Source organism: Mobula birostris, chromosome 1 (genome assembly GCF_030028105.1).
Source record: "Mobula birostris isolate sMobBir1 chromosome 1, sMobBir1.hap1, whole genome shotgun sequence".
NCBI classification, from domain to species: Eukaryota; Metazoa; Chordata; class Chondrichthyes; order Myliobatiformes; family Myliobatidae; genus Mobula; species Mobula birostris.
In genome coordinates, this window is record NC_092370.1 from 3169472 (window position 1) to 3196823 (window position 27352).

General features: G+C 45.1%; 2 protein-coding genes across 3 annotated transcripts in view; one reads left to right on the top strand and one right to left on the bottom strand.

Moving 5' to 3' along the window:
• The window catches only part of LOC140194342 (phosphatidylserine synthase 1-like), a 52358-nt gene extending 45051 nt beyond the window's left edge, over nucleotides 1-7307 (bottom strand). The window contains exons 1-5 of one of the 2 annotated variants that reach the window (XM_072251713.1): nucleotides 7080-7306; nucleotides 5691-5782; nucleotides 5518-5562; nucleotides 4091-4215; nucleotides 1329-1487 (exon numbers count right to left, since the gene is read on the bottom strand). In XM_072251713.1, coding sequence (XP_072107814.1) covers nucleotides 1329-1487; nucleotides 4091-4215; nucleotides 5518-5562; nucleotides 5691-5782; nucleotides 7080-7258 — 600 coding nt within the window. In that variant the 5' untranslated portion in view covers nucleotides 7259-7306. Of the gene's footprint in view, nucleotides 1-1328; nucleotides 1488-4090; nucleotides 4216-5517; nucleotides 5563-5690; nucleotides 5783-7079 lie in introns of both variants that reach the window. The other variant, XM_072251714.1, reaches the window with a different exon arrangement.
• A 634-nt stretch (nucleotides 7308-7941) lies between these two features.
• mterf3 (mitochondrial transcription termination factor 3) overlaps nucleotides 7942-27352 on the top strand; it is a 48057-nt gene continuing 28646 nt past the window's right edge. The window contains exons 1-4 of the mRNA XM_072251716.1: nucleotides 7942-8093; nucleotides 10248-10586; nucleotides 12864-13016; nucleotides 24094-24283. Of these exons, the coding sequence (XP_072107817.1) occupies nucleotides 10268-10586; nucleotides 12864-13016; nucleotides 24094-24283 (662 nt within the window). The 5' untranslated portion in view covers nucleotides 7942-8093; nucleotides 10248-10267. The remainder of the gene's footprint in view (nucleotides 8094-10247; nucleotides 10587-12863; nucleotides 13017-24093; nucleotides 24284-27352) is intronic.

A 27352-nucleotide genomic window follows, 5' to 3' on the forward strand; every position in this document is an offset into this window, starting at 1 on the left:
TCCATTTACCGGCTGTTAACCCCACACTGGCTCCGGTCTGATGCAATTGTACTGAGCAGATTCGTGATGGCTGGGAGAGCTTCACGACAATGGTTCCAGGAATGAAAGGATGAACGTCCGAGGAACGTTTGAAGGCTCTGATATTGCCTCACTGGAGTTTAGAATACCGGGGTGGGGGGGAATCTCATTCTTTTAAGTGGGGAATCTACAACCATAGGACACAGCCTCACCACAGAAGGACTTCCATTTGTAGTAGGGATGTGAAGGAATTTCTTAAGCCAGAGGGTGATGAATCTATGGAATTCATTGCCACAGACGGAGGTGGTCATCGAGTACATTTAAAGCAGAGGTTGATAGGTTCTTGATTAGTCAGGGTGTCAAAGGTTACAGGGAGAAAACAGGAGACTGGTCTTGAGAGGGTTGATAAATCGGCCATGATGGAAGGGCAGAGCAGACTCGATGGGCTGAATGGTCTAAATGAGTTTTGGGAATTGTTGCATACTCCTTATAAACTCTCACCCCTGTTGTATTTAAACTAAAAACAATTCTGAAAGTGCACCAGTTTCTTATATTTTACACACTTAGAATATTAAATTTAAATCCATGCAGTTTGTTACTGCCTCGGTAGTATATTTTAGCCCTGTTCCTGAATAAACACTTTTACTCTGATATGAGATCATGATTAGTTTTGTCACACACACATCGGAACATACAGTGAATTACCACATTTGCACAATAACCAACACAGTTCGAGGGTGTGCTGGGGGCAGCCTGCAAGTGTCACCAGCTTCCAACACTGACATAGCACGCCCACAGCTCCCTCAGCCCCGGGTCCCTGGAATGTGGGAGGAAACTGACGCAGTCCCATAGAGAATGTACAAACTCCTTACAGACAGTGGCAGGAATGTTCCACAAGGCCATAAGACATGGGAGCAGAATTGGGCAGTCATCCCAACAAGTCTGTTCCACCATTCCATCATGGCTGATTTATTATTCTCTGCCTTCTCTCAGTAACCTTGAACGCACTGACTAACCAAGAACATATCAACCTCTGCTTTAAATATACCCAATTACTTGGTCTCCACATCCGTCTGTGGCAATGAATTCCACAGATTCACCACCCTCAGGCTAAGGAAGTTTCTCCTCATCTCAGTTCCAAATGGACGTCCCCCAATTCTGAGCTGTGCCCTCTGATTCTGGACTCCCCCACTATAAGAAACATCCTCTCCACATCCACTCTATCCAGGTGTTTCAATATTTGATAGGCTTTCTTAAGACCATAAGATATAGCAGCACAATTAGGCCATTTAAAAACTCGAAGGCCGTACCTCAGTCAGCTCCCAAGTGATACTGATGGTCCAGCAGAGGCCATAACTGCGAATCAGCAATGCTTTCATAGCCCAGCCCCAGAAGTGTCCAAAGGCAAAGATGTCAAAGTGGCTGAGAATCCTTTCCCAACTTATGTCATGACAGTTTATGGCATATTCCTATTAAAAACAAAACACAAGCAAAACACCTTAAACACAAGAGATTCTGGAAGTCTGGAAATCCAGAGCAACACACACAAAATGCTGAAGCAACCCAGCAGGCCAAACAGCATCAATGAAAGGAATACAGTCACGCTTCATGCCATGACCCTTTATCCTATAATTTTTTAATAGTGGCTCTGTTAAAAGGCCAACAAAAACAATTATAGTTTTTCCAGTATTTGTTTTTACAGTTTCAAAAACCAGAGATATAAAAGGTATTAAAATGCTATTTGTGCTAAGAACCATTGAAGGAAAGAATAACACACAATGTACGCTGTGTGCCTGTATGCTGGAGATATACAAAGTTCAAAGTAAATTTATTAACAATGTACATATACGCCATCATTTACAAGCTTAAGATTCATTTTCTTGCAGGCATACTTAATAAATGCAATAACCATAAAGGAATCGATGAAAGACCGCCAACAACAGGGCGGACAACCAGTGTGCAAAGAAAGAAAAATATAATAATAAATAAGCAATAAATATTGAGAACATGGGATGAAGAGCCTTGAAAGTGAATCCCCTGGGTTGTGGGAACGTTTCAGTGATGGGGCAAGTGAAGTTATCTCCTCTGGTTCAGGTACCTGATGGTTGAGGGGTAAAACCTGTTTCTGAACCTGGTGGTGTGAGTCCTGAAGCTCCTGTACCCTCTTCCCGACGGCAGCAGTGAGAAGAGAGCATGTCACGTCACATGCCGGTGATAATAAATCTGATTCTGATGATGGATGCTGTTTTCCTGTGACGCTGTTTCATGTAGATGTGCTCAATAGTAGGGAGGGCTTTACCCCGGTAGACTGGGCCATATCCACTACTTTTTGTCATAAGTTCCATTCAAGAGCATCGGTGTTGCCATACCAGGCTGTGATGCAGCCAGTCAATACACTCTCCACCACACATTTTTAGAAGGTTGTCAAAGTTTTAGATATCGTGCCGAATCTCCACAAACTCCTAAGTAGAGGTGCTGCCGTGCTTCCTTCCCAATTGCACGTGTGTGCTGGACCAAGGCCAGGTCCTCCAAAATGATAACACTAAGCAATTTAAAGTTGGCGACCCCTGACCCCTGACCCTCTCCACCTCTGATCCTTGGATGAGGACAAGCTCATGGGCCTCCAGTTTCCTCCTCCTGAAGTCAACAATCAGCTCCTCGGTCTTGCTGACATTGAGTGAGGTCAGATTTTCAATTTCCCTCTGAAATGCTGATTCATCACCACCTATGATTCGGCCTACGACAGCGGTGTCATCGGCACACTTAAACATGGCATTGGAGCTATGATCAGCCACACAGCCATGCATCAATTAATATTGTGAAATTCTGGACAGTATTAATAATGAGCTATGAAGGACAGTGGGGAGATTGAGCCTGTCAGAAATCAGGTGTCTCTGAAATGTAATTCATTGGTCTGACCGCATTTGGAATTTTGGAGCGGGTTTGGGCCCAATATATTTATAACCTTAAATATTTTTTAATTCCACCGGTAAATCTTTGCCATTTTAAGATGAGACAATAAAATAAAACTGCAGAACCTTTTTTCCCCAATTTTAATTGATGGTTCATTTATTGAATGTGATTTGCAACGTCCAGTTTGTATTGTACGTTGATATCCAGCATCACTATAGGAAACCAGCAACTTTATATATTTATATATAAAGTGTATTTCAATTAATTGGTACACATTGGAACCAGTACATTTTGATCCAATTATGCAGCTGTCCCATTTAGCCGAAATCTCATGGAAATAGTTAAAAAGGTATATAAAAAAAATTAAAGTACTGTTTAACTGAGTAATAAGTTATGTATGTAAAAAAAACAAATTAGAACACTACCAATACTACTACAGAACTGTGTATTAGTTACTAATAGTTATTGACAGAGGAATTCATCCAGCGTACGCTACCGTCTTCTTTTTGATTGACTGTAAATGAACAAAACTAGTGCAGACACCTAGAGCAGATAATAGGTTGCCTTCATTGCCTTCCTGTATGAAGTAGTGCCAAAATTCATAGATTTTTAATTCGGCATCCATCTGCCCAAATGGATAACATAACACAACTGATGCTATTTAAAAATCTGTGTGCTCTAAGCACAGCGAAGTGTCTAACAGCCACATAAAAATGTAAATGACTGATGCTATTTAGAAACTTTTCAGCAACAGTCTCCTGTCCCAATTAAGTGGCAGAGTGTTCCAAATAAACAAAGGGAATCCTGGGTTTTTGTTCTTTAGGAATTGTCCCAAATAAGCAACACATTTAAAAGCAAAATACTACAAACATTGTGATTGTCAGTGACGAATGAAAGAAGGTATATTGACCAGAAACATTGACTGTTTCTCCCTCAGCAGAAGCTGCCTTAGTTATTATTGAACACTGCAGCCCCCAAGTCCAACTGATATTCCACCTTGTCCCATGGACCACAGCCATCCACACCCCTTCCATCCATGTTTGTCCAAACCTCTCTTAAATGTCGATATTTCCAGCATGCCCTGTTTCATTTCACATCCGGTTGCAGATAAAAGCATCTCTAAATCACAGAGAGAAAAGTTATTTCTTACAAGACGCACCATAACATCGGCTTCTCGAGTGGCATAGCGCAGATTTGGGTCGAGCCAGTACATGACCGATTTCACTTGCTCAAAGTTGAGGAAGAGCAGGAACACCAGGAAGAGGAAATAAAGCACGCTGAGACCTGCAGTATTACACAAGATACATAACAAGGTCACCATCGGGATAGCCAACCTTCCGAAGAGTTTTGTCATACAGCGGTCTCCAGAATAAATAAGCACTCAATCCAATCCTGATTTCAAAAAGTCCTTGCACACGGTTTCCTCCTACAGTTCAAAAACTGGTAGGTTAATTGGTCATTATAAATTGTCCTGTGATTAAACAGGTGGGTTGCTGAGCAGTAAGAGTCTATTCTGTATTGAATCTATAAACAAACAGACTTACAGCTTTTGACAAATACAAATAGCAGGGATCTGTTCTGGGACCCCGGACGATGAGAGGACTGGAGTTGGTGGACTGTGTATGTAGGTGGCTGGGTGGGAGGGAGGAATGGGGACTTGTTTGTTGTTGTTTATGTTGTTCTGTTGAGCATTGCATGTAACGTTGGTGCCGGAATGTTGCCTTCGCTTCGAACATTGAGAGGGGAAGGAGGGCAAGCAAGAAGCTGACAGGTGAAGCCAGATGGGTGAGGAATGGGGGCGGAGGGGGATGAAGTAAGAAGCTGAGAGGTGATAGGTGCAGAGGTAAAGGGTTAAAGAAGAAGGAATCTGATTGGAGAGAGTGTGGAGGGGAACCAGAGGGAATTGTTGAGCTGCGAGGAGACGAGAAGGAGGGAGAGAAGCCAGAATAAGGAATGGAATAAAGAGAGAAGACACCTTCCCTACCCACTTTTTTATTGTCTCCCTCTCCCTTCCTTTTCAGTCTGAACCCAAAACATCGACAGCTTTTCTCCCTCCATAGATGCTGCCTGACTTGCTGAGCTCCTCCAACATTTTGTGTGAGTTGTTCAAGATTTCCAGCATTTATAGAATCTCTTGTGTTTATCTGGAAACAAAATCTTCTGATCTATGACGAATCCACTGAAGACTCTGGCATAATGCCAATTGCGAAACACCCTCAAAAACAAAATAAATTCAAAATAGGGCTCCACAGTAGTGGTTAGCCTGGCACTGTTACAGCTCAGGGCGTCAGAGTTCAGCATTCAACTCCAGCTCCATCTGTAAGAAGCTTGTACATCCTTCTTGTGAGCGCATGGGTTTGCACCCACAGTCCAAAGACTTACACACTGGTCATTACAAATTGTACTCTGAATGGGCAAGGGTTAAATCGGTGGGTTGCTGGGCAGAGGGGGTCATTGGGACAGAAAGGCCTGTTCCCACCTGTATCTCTAAATACATTTTTTTTTAAATGGAAAGGAACTTTCAATCAGTCCACCAAATCCATAATTCAGAAAGACAGGTAAGAGAAAACAGTCACTTGGCCTTACCGAAAACCATCCTCCATATCGCTGGATGAGGTCGGGTGAAAGGACCTGAAATATTGAATTTAAAAGGCTGCTCAGCAGTATATTTTACAAAACAAAGCTGAAGAATGTGCAAAAATTACTTTATAAGAATTGTGTTTAATCACAATTCCCGATAATAACAATCAGAAACTTACCGTTAGGAAATGCTAAGACACTTACAATTAGAAAAAAGAACACGACTGAGAGAACACCTTTCCAGATATTGTCTTCTGGACTTGAATCATCCCTAAACAAACAAATCACATTAGGACAAAGAATATAGTCAAGCTACTCGTGCACACACTTGGCAAATCCATTAATATCACTTCATTGCTCTCTCCCCCATACTTGTGACATTTACTGGGGACACTGCAGATGAAGGGCATGAAGCACTGAGGGACCCTACCACAGTCTCTCTGACCCACAACCATCCGGAAGGAGGACAGGAGCATCAGGAGTAGGAATGTCAGACTGGGTAACAGCTCCTTCTCCCAGGTTGTGAGACTAATGAATACCCTGCCACTACTACAGAGGTCCCTTCAGGACAATGAGTTGGTTACTGTTTACTGTTTCCTTGGGCTGCACCTTGTATGCATATTTATCAATTTACATGTGGTAATAACTTCATTTTTGAGCTGTGTTTGATCTAGCCATGGTCTTATTGAATGGCGGGGCAGGTTCAATGGGCCGGATGGCCTACTCCTGCTCCTATTTCTTATGTTCTTATGTTTTATGTTTTGTGGGTGCACCGTCGTCATTTTGTTTGGTTGTATACATGTACAGTCAGATGACAAAAAACTTGACTATGACCTGGAGAAACGTTGTTTTGTTTGGTTGTATACAGGTACAGTCAGATGACAAACTGGAACAAAACAGTGATCACTGTATTAGGTTTGCTGTAATGTTCCTCAGGTTGATCATTTGTCCCTGCCCATCTCTCAGTAAACTGTCCACGGGCCTCTGAACAACCCCTGACAATATATTCTTTCACTAATTAGCTCCGGTCCCTTCAGTATCACAACGGGGAGGGGATAAGCTCCCACCGCCGATTAAATGCTCCCAATGCGGGCGTCTCCAATACTCAGACAGCCCGCTGCTGGCCTTCACGTGTGACCCAGCCACCCGTTCGGACACACTCTGCCGAGCAGGCCCCCTCTCCGGCCGGGGTGACCGCTGGAGCAGAGCTGCCGGACACGGCCTGTCCCGGTGGGTCGGAGCCGGGCGGGGTGACCGCTGGAGCAGAGCTGCCGGACACGGCCTGCCCCGGTGGGTCGGAGCCGGGCGGGGTGACCGCTGGAGCAGAGCTGCCGGACACGGCCTGTCCCGGTGGGTCAGTCGGTCGGAGCCGGGCGGGGTGACCGCTGGAGCAGAGCTGCCGGACACGGCCTGCCCCGGTGGGTCGGAGCCGGGCGGGGTGACCGCTGGAGCAGAGCTGCCGGACACGGCCTGCCCCGGTGGGTCGGAGCCGGGCGGGGTGACCGCTGGAGCAGAGCTGCCGGACACGGCCTGCCCCGGTGGGTCGGAGCCGGGCGCGCCCACGCTACCTGGTGAAGGCGAAGTACATGACGCTGACGATGGTGAAGGTCAGCAGGGTGATGGTGTGCGGCTTGTAGAAGAAGTCGATAGTGATGTCCTCCACTTGCTGCTCGTTGATCATCCGGAAATGCAGCCGGTACTCGGCGTCGTCCTTGCTGATGGTGCGGCTGCCTCCCGCCGCCGCCATGGCCGCAGCGCCCTACCCGCCCGCCGCCGCTGCCTCCCCCGGGTCCCTCCGCCCGCCCGCCCACGGGCGCCGGGAAACAGACCGGCCGCGGGGGGGATTCACTCCGCTCTCAACCACAAACCACCCTGCACTCTCACACCACCGCAGCCGATATCACAGGAGTGGGGTATGACTGCAATAAACTGTTGCTCTTTGGTCAGAGCTGTTTACACATGGTAACACTCAGCAAAAGGTGGAAGGTATTTCTGTGTCCACCCCCGCTCCTTTCTGCGATGGGCTGTCCCGCGATGGAAGCCGAAATCGCTTGCCCACGTGGTCGGCCGCGCCCTGTTATGATTGGCTGCTGGCGCTCCAATGGTGTACGCGGTAGCGGAGCTCTCTGCCGCCTCTCCCGGGTCCTATAACCCGCCCGTTCGGAGTAGCGGAGACACAAGACGGGGCGCAGGGAGGCACCCCCCAGCGTCAAACTCTCCCCGACTTTTCACTCCCAGATGGATAGAGCTGCTCTCATAGGAATTCTATTTACAAATGGTAATAATGATGTAATTGTTAAATATTCTCTTTAATGCGGAAAAAATGAATAAAGCGAAGGATGTGTTTCTTTGTACCCCCCTCAGTCGGAGGTGCGGTAGTCTCTCCTACTGGAGCTCGCCTGGTCACGTGGTCCAATGGCTCGCGCCCTCTTCCCGGAAGTGGATTTCGGCTCTTTCCGAGTCTTCCCGGCCCCGACTCCGATCCCGATCCCGATCCTGATCCCGATCCCGATCTAGATCTCGCTATCTCCCGCAGTGCGGCCGTCAAAGGTTCATCGGTACCTTGTAAATATTGTAAATTGGTGCGTTGTGATTGGTTTATTTATTATTAGCTTTTCCAACTAAACTGTGAAACTCTATATTGTACCTAAAAACACAAGGGGACACACACAGTTGGCACTTTTAAACGCCAGCTCAAGCCTATTTTTAACCTTGAATCTTTTTTATATTTTAATTTCATGTTTATTTTTGTTTTATCTTTTATTTTCATATTTCATTTTAGCTATGTCATCTGTATGAAAAGTCTCTATAAATAAATATTATTTGTTGTCACATGTACCGAGGTATAATGAAGAACTTGCCCTGCATACTATTTATACAGAATAAATTATTATTTACTGTGAGCACGTGGCCAAGTGGTTAAGGCATTCAACTAGTGATCTGAAGGTTGTGAGTTCGAGCCCCAGCCGAGGCAACGTGTTGTGTCCTTGAGCAAGGCACTTAACCACACATTGCTCTGTGACGACACTGGTGCCAGGCTGTATGGGTCCTAATGCCCTTCCCTTGGACAACATTGGTGTCGTAGAGAGGGGAGACTTGCAGCATGGGCAACTGCTGGCCTTCCATACAACCTTGCCCAGGCCTGCGCCCTGGAGCAAATCTTTCCAGGCGCAGATCCATGGTCTGGCAAGACTATCGGATGCTTTTATAGTGTATTGAGCAATAAAGAGTTTCAGTTACAGAGAAAGTGCAAAGCAGGCAAACGGTAAAGTGCAGCATCATATCGCGGTCAAGCATCCATCTTATGGTACAAGGTGACCGTTCAAGGGTCTGATAGGCTGTATTTGAGTCTGCTGGTATGTGCTTTCAGGCTCTTGTGTCTTCTCTATGGGAGACAGGACAAGAGAGAATGTCTGGGGTGATTGAGCTGGCTGCTTTTTTTAGTTGGTGAGTTCTGCACAGCTGATTTTTTTTGTCTGCACGTTCAGCTTTTTTAACGACTGACTGAACAAATCAGACATCAAGTTCAAGTTTATTGTCATCTGGCGGGAGGAGAAGATGGCGGCGCGACGCAGCTCGCAGCGGCCACTCCAGGGGTGATGTCTGTTCTCTGTCAAGTACGGTGCCATGCACAATCCTGATTTGATGGAGACGGACATAAGAGCATGGAGGAACATCTGGTGAAACTTCTGAAATGCCTGCTTCGCTGCCGCTGTTACTGTGTGATCCGAAATCTCCGGAGGGGAAGGCCCCAAATCCTCGGCTTTGTTGCTCGGCGGCCGGGACGGGGTCGAAGTGCTCGGCAGAGGATGGTGCTCGGAGAGGCTGTGTCGGAGGGGCTGGTCAGAGGCTCGAAGTTTTCGGACGGACTCAGAGTCTGCTGCGGTCGGGTGCTCTCAATGGTGCTGCATCGGCAAGTTTGCGGCGCTTGGAGGTTCATGGCAGGGAGAGTTCCTCCCTTCTACCGTCTGCGTGAGATGATGAGGCTATCGGGACTTTGAGACATTTTTTTACCGTGCCCATGGTCTGCTGTTATCAAATTGCGATATTGCTTTGCACTGTTGTAACTATGTTATAATTATGTGGTTTTGTCAGGTTTAGTCTTGGTTTGCCCTGTGTTTCTGTAATATCATTCTGGAGGAACATTGTATCATTTTTTAATGCATGCATTTCTAAATGACAATAAACGAGGACTGAGTGTTCTCAGGAACTAATCTGACTATACATAAATACAACCAAATGAAACAACGTTCCTCTGGACCACAGTGCACCTGCAAAATATACATCACACACAGCACATAAAACAAAATATTACCATAAATAAGTTGATAAAATATCATTTAGAATGTACGTTGTGCACAGCACAGGTAAACAGTAAACAGCTTGCTCTCCTAGTGATAAGATCTTGGTAGTGACAGGGTATTCATTAGTCTCACAGCCTGAGGGAAGAAGCTGTTATCCAGTCTGACAGTCCTCGTCCTGAGGCTCCTGTATCTCCTTCCTGCCGGTAGTGGGTCAAAGAGATTGTGGGATGGATGGTAGGGATGCTCAACAATGCTATAGGCCGTTGGGGGGGGGGAAGACCCCGGTGATCTCTGTGGTTTTTACTGTAGAGTCTGCAGACACACACTGCTCAGAATTTCCTAACAGTTGAAATATAAAGTTAGAGAATGAACTTCTAAGGCATTCCCTAAGAATACAACTCACAGTTAATGCATTAACTTTCTTGTTCGCAGAATCTTAATTTGAGTGAAAAATGTCTTCAGCGCTTCGCTGCATTTGCTGCAGGTGGTCTTCAATGAGAATCTCTGGTCTGGTTTTTTCTTCAAACAAAACGATGAAGGTGATTCCCGTGGCGTCATACACCCTTCAGTCTCGGACTGGTGTACATCCGCATCGATGTTCCCTCCTCCAAAGCCAGCGAAGGCTGAGAAATCCAAACTTCAGCTCTTCAGCACCAGATTCACCACCAAGCAGAGAACGCGACGCTGTCCACTTCACACCGTTGCAATATACAGATTATGACCATGAGAAAACAGAACTGCCTCGTCTGGATGATGAGTTGCAACCTTTCGGTAAGCTGTGTCACTTTGTTTAGAAATTTTTTTGGTGAAAATAGTGTGCTTGCTCATTGATGTTAACTAGATTTGAAATCTTCAAGTTCAAGTGTAATTGGCATTCAACCATGCACATGAATACAGCCGTACAAACCAGTGTTCCTGCAGGGCCAAGGCACAAAACACAGAACCAACAGCAGATGTAACACATATAATTATGACAGCAGAAATACAAACAGTCACAAAAATTAATCTAGCCCAAGCCCCTGAGTGTCCTGGCCTGTAGATTGATGGTGCATAGGATGTTATCCTGGAGCCATGTTTCTGTAAGGACAAGCCTGCAGCAGTTCCTTATCTCGTGCATGTGCAGCTTCTGTTGAAGGTAATTCAGCCTGTTTCCCACGGGGTGAACACTGGAAGGCAGGACTGACAGAAGGGACCAGCCCCTATCCCTATCCATTCATTACCATGTTGAGGAATCGGAATCAGAATCCGGTTTATTATCACCGGCATGTGACCTGAAATTTGTTAACTTAGCAGCAGCAGTTCGATGTACTACATAATCTAGCAGAGAGAGAGAGAGAGAGAGAGAGAGAGAAATAAATAAATAAACAAGTAAATCAATTACGTATATTGAATTCAGTAAAAAAGTGCAAAAACTGAAATACTGTATATTAAAAAAAAATGAGGTAGTGTCCAAAGATTCAATGTCCATTTAGGAATCAGATGGTGGAGGTGAAGAAGCTGTTCCTGAATCACTGAGTGTGTGCCTTCAGGCTTCTGTATCTCCTACCTGATGGTAACAGTGAGAAAAGGACATGCCCTAGGTGCTGGAGGTCCTTAATAATGGACACTGCCTTTCTGAGACACCGCTCCTTGAAGATATCCTGGGTACTTTGTAGGCTAGTACCCAAGATGGAGCTGACTAGATTTACAACCTTCTGCAGCTTCTTTCAGTCCTGTGCAGTAGCCCCTCCGTACCAGACAGTGATGCAGCCTGTCAGAATACTCTCCACAGTACAACTATAGAAGTTTTTGAGTGTATTTGTTGACATGCCAAATTTCTTCAAACTCCTAATGAAGTCTAGCCGCTGTCTTGCCTTCTTTATGACCACATCGATATGTTGGGACCAGGTTAGATCCTCAGAGATCTTGACACCCAGGAACCTGAAACTGCTCACTCTCTCCACTTCTGATCCCTCTGAGGATTGGTATGTGTTCTTTCGTCTTACCCTTCCTGAAGTCCACAATCAGCTCTTTCGTCTTACTGACGTTGAGTGCCAGGTTGTTGCTGTGGCACCACTCCACTAGTTGGCATCTCACTCCTGTACGCCCTCTTGTCACCACCTGAGATTCTACCAACAATGTTTGTATCGACAGCAAATTTGTAGATGGTATTTGAGCTATGCCTAGCCACACAGTCATGTGTAGATAGAAAGTAGAGCATTTATAATCATTTATCATGAGAAATCTAGTAAACTACACATACAGTACAAATAGCAAAGTAAATTTATCGTCAAAACTACATATGTCACCAGATTCATTTTTTGTGGACATACACAGTAAATATTGACTTGTTGATCATTATTTCTTAGAGTCAGCAGTTACAAGCATTTAGAGAAGCATATTCTGATAAGGATAGTTAGCATGGCTTTGTGGGATGCAGATTATGCTGCAGAGCCTGACTGAATTCTTTTGAAGGTATGGCAAAGCACATCGATGAAGATAGAGCAGTGGATACATTGTATATAGATTTTACTGAGGCATTTGATGAGATTCCTAAAATAAAAACAGAATTATTTACCCCCTTCCTGGGTCCTGCTGAATGGTCTCTGCCCGAAACGTCAGCGCTTATTCCTCTCCATGGAAGCTGCCTGAGCGGCTGAATTCCTCCATCATTCTGTACGTGTGGGGGGGTAATTGTTCAAACTACTGGGGCGTCACAGTAGCGGAGAGGGTAACGTGACACCGGGCGTTCCTGAGTTCAGAGTTAATTCCAGCTCCGTCTATAAGGGGTTTGTATGTTCTCCCCATGACTGAGTGGGTTTCCCTTGGTGCTCTCGTTTTCTCTCATACCAGTTACTAGGTTAATTAGTTTTTGTAAGTTGTCCTGTAACTAGGCTGGTGTTAAATCGGGGTTGCTGGATGCCATGGCTTGTTGGGGTGGACAGCTCTGTTCCACACTGTAGCTAAATAAAATAAATAAACTCTCTCACCTCATCATTCAGCACACTTTTTAACATTTGCTCACTATGGAATTGTATTCCTCAAATTGATTTTCCTTTTAAATTCCAGTATTCAACGATGTCCCATCGCAGTCTCCATTTCAAGATCTGTCTGAAGAAGAAGCTTTGCGCATCGAAGTTAGTCCACTCCTCCCTCCGACCTCTTTCACCCTTCGCGACTATGTCGACCGGTCGGAGACTCTAACCAAGCTGGTGCTCCTGGGTAAGTGCTGAACACAGAACACAGACCAGTACAGCACAGGATCAGGCCCTTCGGCCCTCACTGTGGTGCTGAACCAGTCAAATGGCCAGCTACCTCATCCCCTCTGCCTACACAGCGTCCCTGGCCTTCCATTCCCCTCACATTCATGTGTCTATCTAAACGTCTCGTAAAGTCCCTGATGTATCTGTGTCTATAGCACCCCAGACGCCACATACCAGGCACACACCACTCTGTAAAAAAAAACTTGTCCCTCACATCTCCTTTGAAGTTACCCCCTCTCTCCTTAAATACATTCAGTTCAAGGTGGTTTAATGTCATTTCCAGTGCACAAGGGTCAAGGAAAACAAAATAATAATTACATAAACATGAGGAAATCTGCAGATGCTGGAAATTCAAGCAACACACATCAAAGTTGCTGGTGAATGCAGCAGGCCAGGCAGCATCTCTAGGAAGAGGTACAGTCGACGTTTCAGGCCGAGACCCTTCGTCAGGACTAACTGAAAGAAGAGCTAATAAGAGATTTGAAAGTGGGAGGGGGACCTCGCAAACTTCTGCTAATGCCCCACCTCCCCCTTGTACCTCATCTGTTATTTATTTAACACACTTTATCAAACTTGCTGGTGAACGCAGCAGGCCAGGCAGCATCTCTAGGAAGAGGTACAGTCGACGTTTCAGGCCGAGACCCTTCGTCAGGACAGAATTATTACTCCAGATCCGATGCAGCACAAGATATAAACACAATAATAATAATAATCAAAGCACAATAAATATAAATGCATGAGATAGTTTATATACATAGACTGATTGTATGTCCATAAAGTGACGCTTGGCACAGGAGTGTCTGTACATAAGGTGACTGACAGGAAATGATAAAGTAGTGGTGGTTGGGGGTGTGGAGGGGTGGGTTAGTGGCTGGAGGTGTTGATCAGCTTTACTGCTTGGGGAAAGTAGCTGTTTTGAGTCTGGTGGTCCTGGCGTGGATATTACGTAGCCTCCTCCCTGATGGGAGTGGTATTAGACATTTTAACCTTGGGAAAAAGATACTGTCTGTTTACTGCCTCTTATAATCATATAAACCCCTGTAACTCTCACTTTGGCTAGCGGCTTAGTCTAGGGGAAGACAGACCTCGGCCTGGCCAAACTTGAGAAATCTTGTTTGGGTGGATGCTGCATGATGTGTCCTCTATTACAAATGAGTACCATGAAATAACAAACAGTACACAATATGCGATTAAACAATTGAGTTTTGTAATTTTTAATTTGACTAAATGGTTAGTAAAGAAAACAAAGAAAGAGAAAGGCCCATTCTCATTAAACAGCCAAATGCGCAACGTTGGAGCTCACTGTTCAGTTCACTGGTTCCCCGTCAACCTCCTCCGAGTGTACCGACCCTCGGACCCTCGCTCCAAATCCACTCCGTCTGGCGGTCTACCAACTCTCTCCATTCGTGTCTTCTCTCCTCATCTCTCCCAGGCAAAAGACCCCGAAATCCCTGCTCCCAGACACACAATAAAGAACAATATCCCTCTCATTGGATGGCCCACATTCCAAAGCCCCTGTTATCTCTAGTCATAACCCAAACAATGCTGGTGCAGAGAAACCATTACATTAGCAGTGAAACCTTGCAGCACATTACACCCCTGTCAGATCTCCCCTCAGTCTCCAGCACTCCAGAAAAAATAACCCTGGTACACTTCTATCGAGTCACCTCTCCTGAGTTCCTCCAGCATTTTGTGTGTTTTCCTCAAAGGAAAAGACCAGCTGGTCTGATGAGCCTTTCTGATAAAATTAAAAACTTAGAAACACAGAAAACCTACAGCACAATACAGGTCCTTCGGCCCGCAAAGCTGTGCTGAACATGTACTTACTTTAGAAATTACTAGGGTTACCCATAGCCCTCTATTTTTCTGAGCTCCATGTACCTGTCCAGGAGTCTCTTAAAAGACCCTATCGTATCCACCTCCACCACCGTTGCTGGAAGCCTATTCCAGGCACTCACCACTCTCTGCGTAAAAAACTTACCCCGACATCTCCTCTGTACCTGCTTCCAAGCACCTTAAACCTGTGCCCTCTCGTGCTAGCCATTCCAGCCCTGGGAAAAAGCCTCTGACTATTCACACGATCAATGCCTCCCATCATCTTGTACACCTCTATCAATCCAGGCAACATCCTTGTAAATCTCCTCTGCACCTTTTCTATGGTTTCCACATCCTTCCTGTAGTGAGGTGACCAGAACTGAGCACAATACTCCAAGTGGGGTCTCACCCGGGTCCGATATAGCTGCAACATTACCTCTCAGCTTATAGAACACTACAGCACAGAAACAGGCTCTTCGGCCCATCTAGTTGATGCATTAGTTAACCATTAGCCTGCCTGCTCCCATTGACCTGCACCCGCACCATAGCCTTCCATACCCCTACCATGCATGTATCTATCCAAACTCACTTAAGCGTTGAAATCAACCTTGCATGCACCACTTGTGCTGGCAGGTCGTTCCACACACTTACAATCCTCTGATTCCCCTTAAACATTTCACTTTCACCCTTAACCCATGACCTCTGGTTCTCGTCTCACCCAAACTCAGTGGAAAATGCCTGCATGCGTTTACCCTTTCTATACCCCTCAGAATTTTGTATTCATGGTGCACTAAGGAAATCTCACCCTTCACATAGATCTCTCAAAGTGACAGTGCAAGTTGACAGGGTGGGTAAGGAGGAGTGTAATGTGTCCTTGATCCGTCAGGGGACTGAGTTCGAGAGCTTCGAGGTAATGTTACCCCAGTAAGGCCACCCTCGGAGTATTGTGTTCGGTTCTGCTGCATCATTATTGGAAGGGTATGGAAGCTTTAGAGGGTGCAGAGGAAATTTACCAGGATGCTGCCTGGATTGGAGAGCATAGGGTAGGTTGAGTGAGCCAGGGCTTTTCTCTTTGGAGAGAAGGAGGATGAGAAGTGACCTGATAGAGGTGTACAAGATGGTAACAGGCACAGATAAGTGGACAGCCAGAGACTTTTTCCCAGGATAATAGGAGGGGGAGTCATTTTAAGATGATTGGAGGAAAGTGCGGGGGGGTGTCAGGGGTAAGTATTTTTTTACGCTGATAGTGGGGGGGGGGGTGTGGAACGTGCTGCCGGTGTGGTGGTAGAGGCAGATACATCAGGGACATTCCAGAAACTTGGATATACACATGGATGGTAGAGAAATGGAGGATTATGTGGGAGGGTTAGGTAGGGTTAGATTGATCTTGGTGTGTTATACGATCGGCACAACATACTGGACTGAAGACCCTGTGCTGGGCTGTAATGTTCTGAGTTATTTTGTTGGCCTTCTAAACACTGTAAGTTGCCCTCTGCGATCTCAGCCTCGTCGCCTGTTTGTATCTTGGTCTGATTGCTGTTGACACCATTTGGTTACACATCAGAGCTTGTATGAATCACAAACAAAACCAGTACCTACTCGTTCGCCAAACCTCCAGTTTTCCTCAACATTGACCTTGTTCCAGAGTTCCTGCTTGCAAACCCACCCAAGTACAGTCACATCCCAATGTGGGAGGGAGATTGATCTTGGAGCAGATTAAAAGGTCAACACGACATTAAGGGCTGAAGGGCCTGTACTGTGCTGTGTTCTGAATGGTTCCTAGCAATCTGGATCGTTGTTTGGTACGGAAGCTGCACTGTGGCAGACAGGAAGGCTCTCCCACACGTTCTCAAAGCTGCCCAATGCATCACCGGCACCAGCCTGCCCACCAACAAGGACATCGAAACAGAAAGGGGCTGGAAAAGGGCCAGTAACATCAGGAAGGATCCCACCCACCCTGCTCATGGACTGGTGTCCCACTCCCATCAGGGAGGAGGCTACGTAGTACCCACACCAGGACCACCAGACACAAACAGTTACTTTCCCCAAGCGGTAAGACTGATCGACACCTCCACACACTAACCCACACCCCAACCACCACTGCTTTATCATTTCGTAAGAACATAAGAACACAAGAAATAGGAGCAGGAGTCGGCCATCTAGCCCATCGAACCTGCCCTGCCATTCAATAAAATCATGGCTGATCTGTCCGTAAACTCAGCTCCATCTACCTGCCTTTTCCCCATAACCCTTAATTCCTCTATTATGCAAAAAAAACCTTCCTGTCAGTCACCACTCCTCTGCTTAGCATCACTTTAAGACATACAATCAATGTCTGTATGTAAACTATTTATGTGTTCATATTTATTGTGTTTTTATCTTATTGTGTTTTTTGTGCTCCATCACATCCAGAGTAACAACTATTTTGTTCACCTTTAGTCTTGTGTGCTGGAAATAGCATTAAACATTAAACAATCTTGAAATGGAAAAGTCAGAAATAGAATCTGAGGGCAATTCGGAGTTAAGAAAATTCCCGTCTAAATAATTCCACATCCAAAATTTGGAGTAGAGAAAATTCCCGTCCAAATGATTCCACATCCACAATTTGGAGTAAAGAAAATTCCCGTCTAAATGATTCCACATCCACAATTCAGTCAGAATAAGTAAGGAAGGAGAAAGTAACCAACGATGCAAATCCTGGTTAGCGATTGGATCAACGTAAATGGTCTCAGGCAGGGATTTAATCCTATTGTTGTTTGAATTTTTCCAAAAATTTGTATTCCATTTTAAAATTTTGTTTTATTTGTAACACTTTTTTCCTGCTGTCGTAGCTATATGTGCTGTGTGCTGTTGGACCCGAGGAACACTGTTTTGTTTGGCTCTATTCAATGTGTGGTTAAATGACAATCAAAACCATAAGATATAGGAGCAGAAGTAGGCCATTCGGCCCATCAAGTCTGCTCCGCCATTCAATCACAGGCTGATCCAAATCTTCCAGTTCTCCCCACTCCCCTGCCTTCTCCCCATACACTTTGATGTCCTGGCTAATCAAGAACCTATCTATCTTTGCCTTAAATGCACCCAATGACTTGGCCTCCACAGCCACTCGTGGCAACAAATTCCACCGATTTACCACCTTCTGACTAAAGTAATTTCTCTGCATCTCAGTTCTAAATGGACGTCCTTCAATCCTGAAGTTGTGCTCTCTTGTCCTAGAATCCCCTACCATGGGAAATAACTTTGCCATATCTAATCTGTTCAGGCCTTTTAACATTTGGAATCTTTCTATGAGATCCCCCCTCATTCTCCTGAACTCCAGGGAATACAGCCCAAGAGCTGCCAGACTTTCCTCATACAGTAACTCTTTCATTCCTGCAATCATTCTCGTGAATCTTCTCTGAACCCTCTCCAATGTCAGTAAATCCTTTCTAAAATAAGGAGCCCAAAACTGTATATAATACTCAAGTGTGGTCTCACGACTGCCTTATAGAGCCTCAACATCACATCCCTGCTCTTATATTCTATACCTCTAGAAATGAATGCCAACATTGCATTTGCCTTCTTCACCACTGACTCAATCTGGAGGTTAGCCTTGCACAAGGACTCCCAAGTCCCTTTGCATCATTGCATTTTGAATTTTTTTCCCCATCTAAGTAATAGTCTGCCCGCTTACTTCTTCCACCAAAGTGCATGACCATACATACTCCAACATTGCATTTTATTTGCCACTTCATTGCCCATTCCCCTAAACTATCTAAGTTTTTCTGCGGGCTCTCTGTTTTTTCAATACTAACTGCTTCTCCATCTATCTTTGTATCATTGGCAAATTTAGCCACAACCATATAACCATATGCAACACTCACAACACGCTGGAGGAACTCAGCAGGTCGGGCAGCATCCGTGGAAACGATCAGTCGACATTTCGGGCCGGAACCCTTCGTCAGGACTGAAGAGGGAAGGGGCAGAGGCCCTATAAAGAAGGTGGGGGGAGGGTGGGAAGGAGAAGGCTGGTAGGTTCCAGGTGAAAAACCAGTAAGGGGAAAAATAAAGGGGTGGGGGAGGAGAGGCAGGGAGGTGATAGGCAGGAAAGGTCAAGACAGAATAGGGGGAAAACACAATGGGTAGTAGAAGGAGGCGGAACCATACTGTCTAGGTAGTCTCCAGCCCCTTGGTATGAACATAGAATTCTCCAACTTCCGGTAATTCCCTCCCCGCTCCCTTCCCCTATCCCTATGTCACTCTGCCTCCTCCCCCAGCTGCCTATCACCTCCCTCATGGTTCCGCCTCCTTCTACTACCCATTGTGTTTTCCCTTATTCCTTTTTCACCTTTCCTGCCTATCACCTCCCTGCCTCCCCTCCCCCACCCCTTTATCTTTCCCCTTACTGGTTTTTCACCTGGAACCTACCAGCCTTCTCCTTCCCACCCTCCCCCCACCTTCTTTATAGGGCCTCTGCCCCTTCCCCCTACAGTCCTGACGAAGAGTTCCGGCCCGAAACGTCGACCGATCTTTTCCACTGATGCTGCCCGACCTGCTGAGTTCCAACGGTGTGTTGTGAGTGTTGCTTTGACCCCAGCATCTGCAGATTATTTTGTGTTTACATATAACAATTACAGCACAGAAACAGGCCATCTCGCCCCTTCTAGTCCATGCCAAACCCTTACTCTAACCTAGTCCCAGCGACCTGCAGTCAGCCCATAATCCTCCATTCCTTTCCTATCCATATATCTATCCAATTTATCTTAAAACTTTAAATGACAACATCCATTAATACCGTAGTGCAAATCATTTGTCATATCATAAAAAGCAGCGATCCCAACACCAACCCTTGTGGAACTCCACTGGTAACCGGCAGCCAGCCAGAATAGGATCCCTTTATTCCCACTCTCTGTTTTCTACCGACCAGCCAATGCTAGTAACTTCCCTGTAATTCCATGGGCTCTTATCTTGTTAAGCAGCCTCATGTGTGGCACCTTATCAAAGGCCTTCTGAAGATCCAAGTACACCACATCCACTCCATCTCCCTTATTTACCCTGCCTGTAATTTCCTCAAAGAATTGCAGTAGGTTTGTCAGGCAGGATTTTCCTTTCAGGAAACCATGCTGGCTTTGGCCTATCTTGTCATTTGCCTCCAGGTACTCTGTAATCTCATCCCTAACAATTGATTCCAACAATTTCCCAACCACTGATGTCAGGCTAACAGGTACTACGCATGAAGTTACTCTGCCATTTCTGCATCTCTCATTACAATATCTCCAGTGTCATTTTGTATTAGTCCTGTATCTACCCTTGACTCTCTTTTATCCTTTATATACTTAAAAACAACTCTTAGTATCTTTTTTGATATTGGTTGCCAGCTTCCTTTAATAATTTATCTTTTCCGTCCTAGTGACCTTCTTAGTTTCCTTCTGCAAGTTTTTTTAAAGCTCCCCAATCCTCTATCTTCCCACTAGCTCTGGCTTCCTTGAATGCCCTCTCTTTTGCTTTTACTTTGGCTCTGACTTCATTTGTCAGCCACGCTAGTGTCCTTTTTCCCTTTGAATATTTCTTCTTATTTGGAATATATACGTCTTGCACTTCCCTCATTTTTCGCAGAAACTGCAGCTATTGCTGCTCTGCTGTCCTTCCTACTAGGGTCCCTTCCCAATGAACCTTGGCCAGTTCCCCTCTCATGCCATTGTAATTTCCTTTATTCCACTGAAATACCAACACATTGGATTTTACTTTTTCCCTCTCAAATTTCAAAGTGAACTCGATTATATTGTGATCACTGTTCCCTAAGGGTTCCCTAAGGAAGCTCTCTTATCACCTCCAGATCATTGCACAACACCCAATTCAGCACAGCTGATCCCCCAGTGGGCTCAACAACAAGCTGTTCTAAAAAGCCATCCCTTAGACATTCTACAAATTCTCTCCTGAGGTCCAGTACTGACTTGGTTTTCCCAATCCACTTTCATGTTAAAATCCCCAACGATTATCATGACATTGCCCTTCTGACATAACTTTTCTATCTCCTGCTGTGATTTGTAATCCACATCCCGGCTGCTGTTTGGAGGCCTGTATACAACTGCCATTTACCTTTTACCCTTGCCATTTCTTAACTCAACCCATAGAGACTCTACACCTTCCAATCCTATGTCATCTCTTTCTAATGATTTAATATTATTTCTTATACACAGGGCCACACCACTCCCTCTGTCTACTAATCTATCTTTCCGATACACCATTTATCCTTGGATGTTCAGCTCCCAAAGACAGCCATCCTTTAGCCAAGTTTCAGAGATGGCCACAACATCATACTTGCCAATCTGTAGCTGAATTTCAAGATCGTCCATTTTATTTCTTATGCTGTGTGCATTCAAATATAACACTTTCAGTCCAGTATTTGTTGCTTTCTGTTTTAACTGCACCACACCTCTATTGCCCTGTAACTCATCCCACTGGCTTTGATTAAGTCTCATCTCCCGCCTGTTTTTTCTTTCATCTCTGTTGCACACTATCTTTGATTTATTTCTGTTTTCCCCTTCCTCAGCCCTATCACTCTGGTTTCCATTTCCTACCAGATTAGTTTAAACCCTCCCTAACAGCTCTATTAAATGTGCCCGCTAGGATATTGGACCACTTTGGGTTCAGGTGTAACCCGCCCTTTTCGTACAAATCCTACCTCCCCCAGAAGAGGCCCCAATGATCCAGGAATCAAACATGAACTTGACCTCCTCATGCAAACTGGCAACTTGATTCAGAGTTTAACTCTGAACGAGAAGAAAAACCTTCCACTGATTGAGTCCTGAGTATTTTGTTTTCTGCCAATATATAAACATAGAAACATAGAAACATAGAAAATAGGTGCAGGAGTAGGCCATTCGGCCCTTTGAGCCTGCACCGCCATTTATTATGATCATGGCTAATCATCCAACTCAGAACCCTGCCCCAGCCTTCCCTCCATACCCCCTGACCCCCGTAGCCACAAGGGCCATATCTAACTCTAAAGCGCAGATAGCCTGCGTAACTTTTAATACTTAAATCAAATTTCTCCAAAATCTGAGGCTTTCTCAACAAAAACCCACCTTGCTCTGCATTCCTATCCTGGTATCTGTTGATTTATAACCATGTTTATATTAATAGGCATTTGTTTGAAGTAGCTTCAGGTGTTTGAAATCTCACCCTGTGTGAAAGGCGTAAAGTTTGACACCATACTGCAGTTGTAGGTAGCCTTGTTAAGAATATTCAAATAGTTTTTATTACATTTTGCATTATTATAATGTGTCCGTCTAAAATTGTCTTTATAAAGGGCTGACAATATTCTCCGTTTCCTTTGAGGCACCTGAGAAGTGGAAGTGATTATTTTTTTCACCCTTGTGTTACTTTCTGCTTTCCTTGTAAAAACAATGCTTCCTTCTCTTCCTACTTGTGTGTGTAAGATGTAGGAGCAGAGTTAGGCGATTGGGCCCACTCCATCAGGGTTGATTTATTATCCCACTCAACTCCATTCTCCGGCCTTCTCCCCGTAACCTTTCACACCCTGCCTCATCTAAACCCTATCAACCTCCACTTCAAATATACCCAATGACTTGGCCTGCACAGCCGTCTGTGGCAGTGAATTCCACAGATTCAACACCCTCTGGCTGAAGAAATTTCACCTCATCTCCTTTCAAAAGCAATGTCCTCGTGTTCTGAGTCTGTGCCCTCTGTTGTAAGCTCTCCCACTATAAGAAATATCCTCTCCATGTCCACTCCATCCAGGCCTTTCAATATTCGATAGGTTTCAAATCCCTCCCCCATTCTTCTAATCTCCAGTGAGTACTGGCCCACCCCATCAAACACCCCTTTCATTCCTGAAATAATTCTTGACCCTCTGGACTCCTTCCAATGCCAGCAAATGATAAGGAGCCCAAAGCTGCTCGCAGACATCCCACCTCTCCTGGAAGTTCCGGGAGTCTCCCACATATCAATAGTGGCTCCCTGATGACCGCAAATTATATAAAATATCACGGAAATCAATTTTTTTGAGAGCGAGCGAGAAAGCAAGCGAGAGCGCGCCATGGGAGAGTGTTCCAAAAAAAAATATAAAACGTACGTCACCCCAGACTACCCTAAGGTGTACCCCTGCCTAATAGGGGTCAAAAATAATGACAGCGTTGCTCGCTGTGCTGTTTGCAACAGTGACTTTTCTATTGCCCGTGGTGGGTTAAGGCTGTAAAAGACGTGTTGAGGTGAGTTTAACAGGTGTCATTCGTTCATTAGCATAGCTAACGTTATTTAAACTAGCTGGCTAGCTGCTAAGGAGCTACTCTATTGCAGACATCCCACCTCTCCCCGAAGTCTCCCACAAATTGATGGTGCTACCTCCCTGAAATCAGTTTTTGCAGGGTGGGATGTCTGCTCACAATACTCCAAGTGCAGTCTGACCAATGCCTAATAAAGCCAAAAATGGTTGTTAGGCCTCTGTGGTCAGGATGTGCCTCTCAGAATCTGTGGAGGAGCAGAGGGATCTGGGGGTACATGTCCACAGATCCCTGAAAGTTGCCTCACAGGTGGATAGGGTAGTTAAGAAAACTTATGGGGTGTTGGCTTTCATAAGTCGAGGGATAGAGTTTAAGAGTTGCGATGTAATGATGCAGCTCTATAAAACTCTGGTTAGGCCACACTTGGAGTACTGTGTCCAGTTCTGGTCGCCTCACTATAGGAAGGATGTGGAAGCATTGGAAAGGGTACAGAGGAGATTTACCAGGATGCTGCCTGGTTTAGAGAGTATGCATTATGATCAGAGATTAAGGGAGCTAGGGCTTTACTCTCTGGAGAGGAGGAGGATGAGAGGAGACATGATAGAGGTGTACAAGATAATAAGAGGAATAGATAGAGTGGATAGCCAGCGCCTCTTCCCCAGGGCACCACTGCTCAATACAAGAGGACATGGCTTGAAGGTAAGGGGTGGGAAGTTCAAGGGGGATATTAGAGGAAGGTTTTTTACTCAGAGAGTGGTTGGTGCGTAGAATGCGCTGCCTGAGTCAGTGGTGGAGGCAGATACACTAGTGAAGTTTAAGACACTACTAGACAGGTATATGGAGGAATTTAAGGTGGTGGGTTATATGGGAGGCAGGGTTTGAGGGTCGGCACAACATTGTGGGCCGAAGGGCCTTACTGTGCTGTACTATTCTATGTTCAGCAATGTGTTAATAACGAATTATCACAATTTTACTGTTATGTATTTACAATTCCAGGTGTAGATCTGTCTAAACTAGAACGGCGACCAAATGTGGCCAACATGCTGTTGCGGCTGGATTTTGACAGGGATGTGAAAGAGCGACTTCTGTTCCTGAAAGATGTGGGAGTTGAAAAGGATTTTCTCGGAGCTTTCCTGACTCGAAATCCCTTCGTTCTAACCGAGAACATAGAGAATCTGCAAAAGAGGTAAAGAATGGGATTGGGAGATGCATAGAGAGAACTGAATTAGTACATTCTTGGAAGTATTTTCCGGAATACGCAGGGCCTTGGTCAGATTGGACGGGACTGGGAGCACTGGGAACTGATAGGTACAGATGAACACATTTCAAAAGAGGTCTGCAAGTGTCTGGAGATACGGGAGATGGACTTTTAGCCGGCTTACAAGCCTCAGCCCATCAGCCCTACTGGGGCACAGGCTGCCGACAGCAGCTCACCAGACTTCTTTGTCCTGGGCCCGTCTTTCACATTATGGAGCTATAGAACACTGCAGCACAGAAACAGGCCCTTCAGCCCATCTAGTCTGTGGGTTTTTAGGGAATGGCATTGTTACCTCTATGTCTAACACTCCTACCTTTGCAGCCGGCCTTGGGAACATCCACGGCGCAGTTATAAAACCGTGATACTGGAGCAGAATTAGGCCACTGGGCCCATCGAGTCTGCTCCACCATTTCATCATAGCTGATTCAATTCTTGTCTCAGCCCCAATCTCCTGCCTTCTCATTGTATCACTTTATACCCTGACCAATCAAGAATCTGTCAAACTTTTGCATAAATATACAAAAAGAATTAGCCTCCACAGCTGTCTGTGGCGAAGAATTCGCAGATTCATCACTCTCTGGCTACAGAAATTCCTCCTCATCTCTGTTCTAGAAGGACACCCCCCCCCGCCCCATTCTGATGCTGTGTACTCTGGTCTTAGACTCTCCTATCTTAGGAAACATCCACATTGACTCGATCAAGGCCTTTAAACATTCGATAGGTTTCAATGAGGTCACCCCTCATTCTCCTCAATTTGAGTGAATACAGACCCAGAGCCATCAAAAGCTCTTCATATGACAAGCCATTCAATTCAGGAATAATTTTCGTGAACCTTCTTTGAACCCTCTCCATTTTCAGCACAGCCTTCCTGAGATAAGGGGTCCAAACCTGTTCACAACACTCCAAGTCAGGCCTCAAGAGAGCTTTATAAAGTTTCAGCTTTACATCCTGGCATTAAAATTCTAGTCTTCTTGAAATTAATGCTAACTTTGTTTTGCTCACCATGTACTCAACCTGCAAATTAACCTTTAGGGAAACCTGCACAAAAGTCCTTTTGTGCCTTGTTTTTTTTTTTGGGTTTCCTCTCCAGTTAGAAAATAGTCAACCCTTTCATTTCTTCTATAAAAGTGCATGACCATACACTTCCCGACATTCTATTCCATCTGCCATTTCTTTGCCCAATCTGTCTTAATCTGTCATAAGTTTCACTGTAGCCTCTCTTCTTTCTCAAAATTACTTGTCCCTCCACCTATCTTCATATCGTCTGCAAAATTTGCTACAAAGCCATCAATTCCATCATCCAAATCATTGATATATAACGTAAAAGGAATTGGTCCTAACACAGACCCCAGTGGAACAGCACTAGTCGCCAGCAGCCAACTAGAAAAGTCTCCCTTTATTCCCACTCTTTGCCTCCTGCCAATCAGCCACTGCTTTATCCATGCCAGAATCTCCTGTAACACCCTGGGCTCGTAATTTATTATGCAACCTCATGTGTGGCGCCTTGTCAAGGCTTCTGAAAATCCAAATACATAACATCAACCAATTCTCCTTTGTCTATCCTGCTTGTTATTTTTTCAAAAAATTCCAATAGGCTTGTCAGGTAAGATTTTCCCTTGAGGAAACCATGCTGACTATGACCTATGTTTACCATGTGCCTCCAAGTACCCTGAGACCTCATTCTTAACAATCGACTTCAACATCTTCCCAACCCCTGAGGTCAGACTAACTGGCCTATAGTTTCCTTTCTTCTGCCTCCCTCCCTTCTTGAAGAGTGAAGTGACATTTGCAATTTTCCAGTCTTCTGAAACCATTCCAGAATCTACTGATTCTTGGAAGATCATTATTAGTGCATCCACAATCTTCTCAGCCACCTCTTTCAGAACCCTGGGGTGTACATACTCTGGTCCAGGTGACTTGTCTACCTCAGAACTTTCAGTTTCCCAAGAACCACTGACACCTGGAACTTTCACAAGTTTTTAAAAGCTTCACAATCCTCGAACTTCTGACTAATTTTTGCTCTATTACATACCCTCCCTTTGGCTTTTATGTTGGCTTTGAATTTTCTCGTTAGCTACGGTTGTGTCATCTTGCCTTTAGAATACTTATTCCTCTTTGGAATGTATATATCCTGTTGCCTTCCAGAAATTCCAGCCATTGCTGCTCTGCCATCATCCCTGCCAGTGTTCTTTTACAATCAATTCTGTCCAACTCCTTTCTCATGCCTCTGTAGTTTCCTTTACTTCACTGTAACTACAGAGGGGAGGAGAAGATGTCGGCCGCTCTGAAATGATATTGTATTTGTAAGTAGGTACTGTGCACAATCCTGATTTGATGGAGACAGACGTGAGAAGCACGGAGGAACATCTGGAGAAACTTCTGAAATGTTGTAGTGGCAGAGACAATTAACCAAGAAATAACTGAGGCTCGTAAGAACGAAACGGCAGTTGTCATGGGGGATTTTAACTTCCACGTAGATTGGGTGAATCAGGTTGGTCAAGGAAGTCTTGAGGAGGACTTTATAGAATGCATCATTGATAGCTTTCTTGAGCAGCATGTTAGTGAACCTACAAGGGAAAATACTATCTTAGATCTGGTCCTGTGCAATGAGACAGTTCATTGGCTATATTTAAGAGGGAGTTAGATATGGCCCTTGTGGCTAAAGGGATCAGGGGTAAGGGGGGAAGGCTGGTACAGGGTTCTGAGTTGGATGAGCAGCCATGATCATACTGAATGGCGGTGCAGGCTCGAAGGGCCAAAGGGCCTACTCCACCTATTTTCTATGTTTCTATGTAAGATTAACAATCTTGTAGTCAGGGATCCTCTTGGAAAGGGTGATCATAATGTGACTGAATTTCAGATACAGATGGAGGATGAAATAGTTAGATCTAAAACTAGTGTATTATGCTTGAACAAGGGAGATGACAACAGGATGAGGGAGGAGTTGGCTAATGTGGATTGGGAGCACAGGCTATTTGGTAGGACAGTTAGTCATAG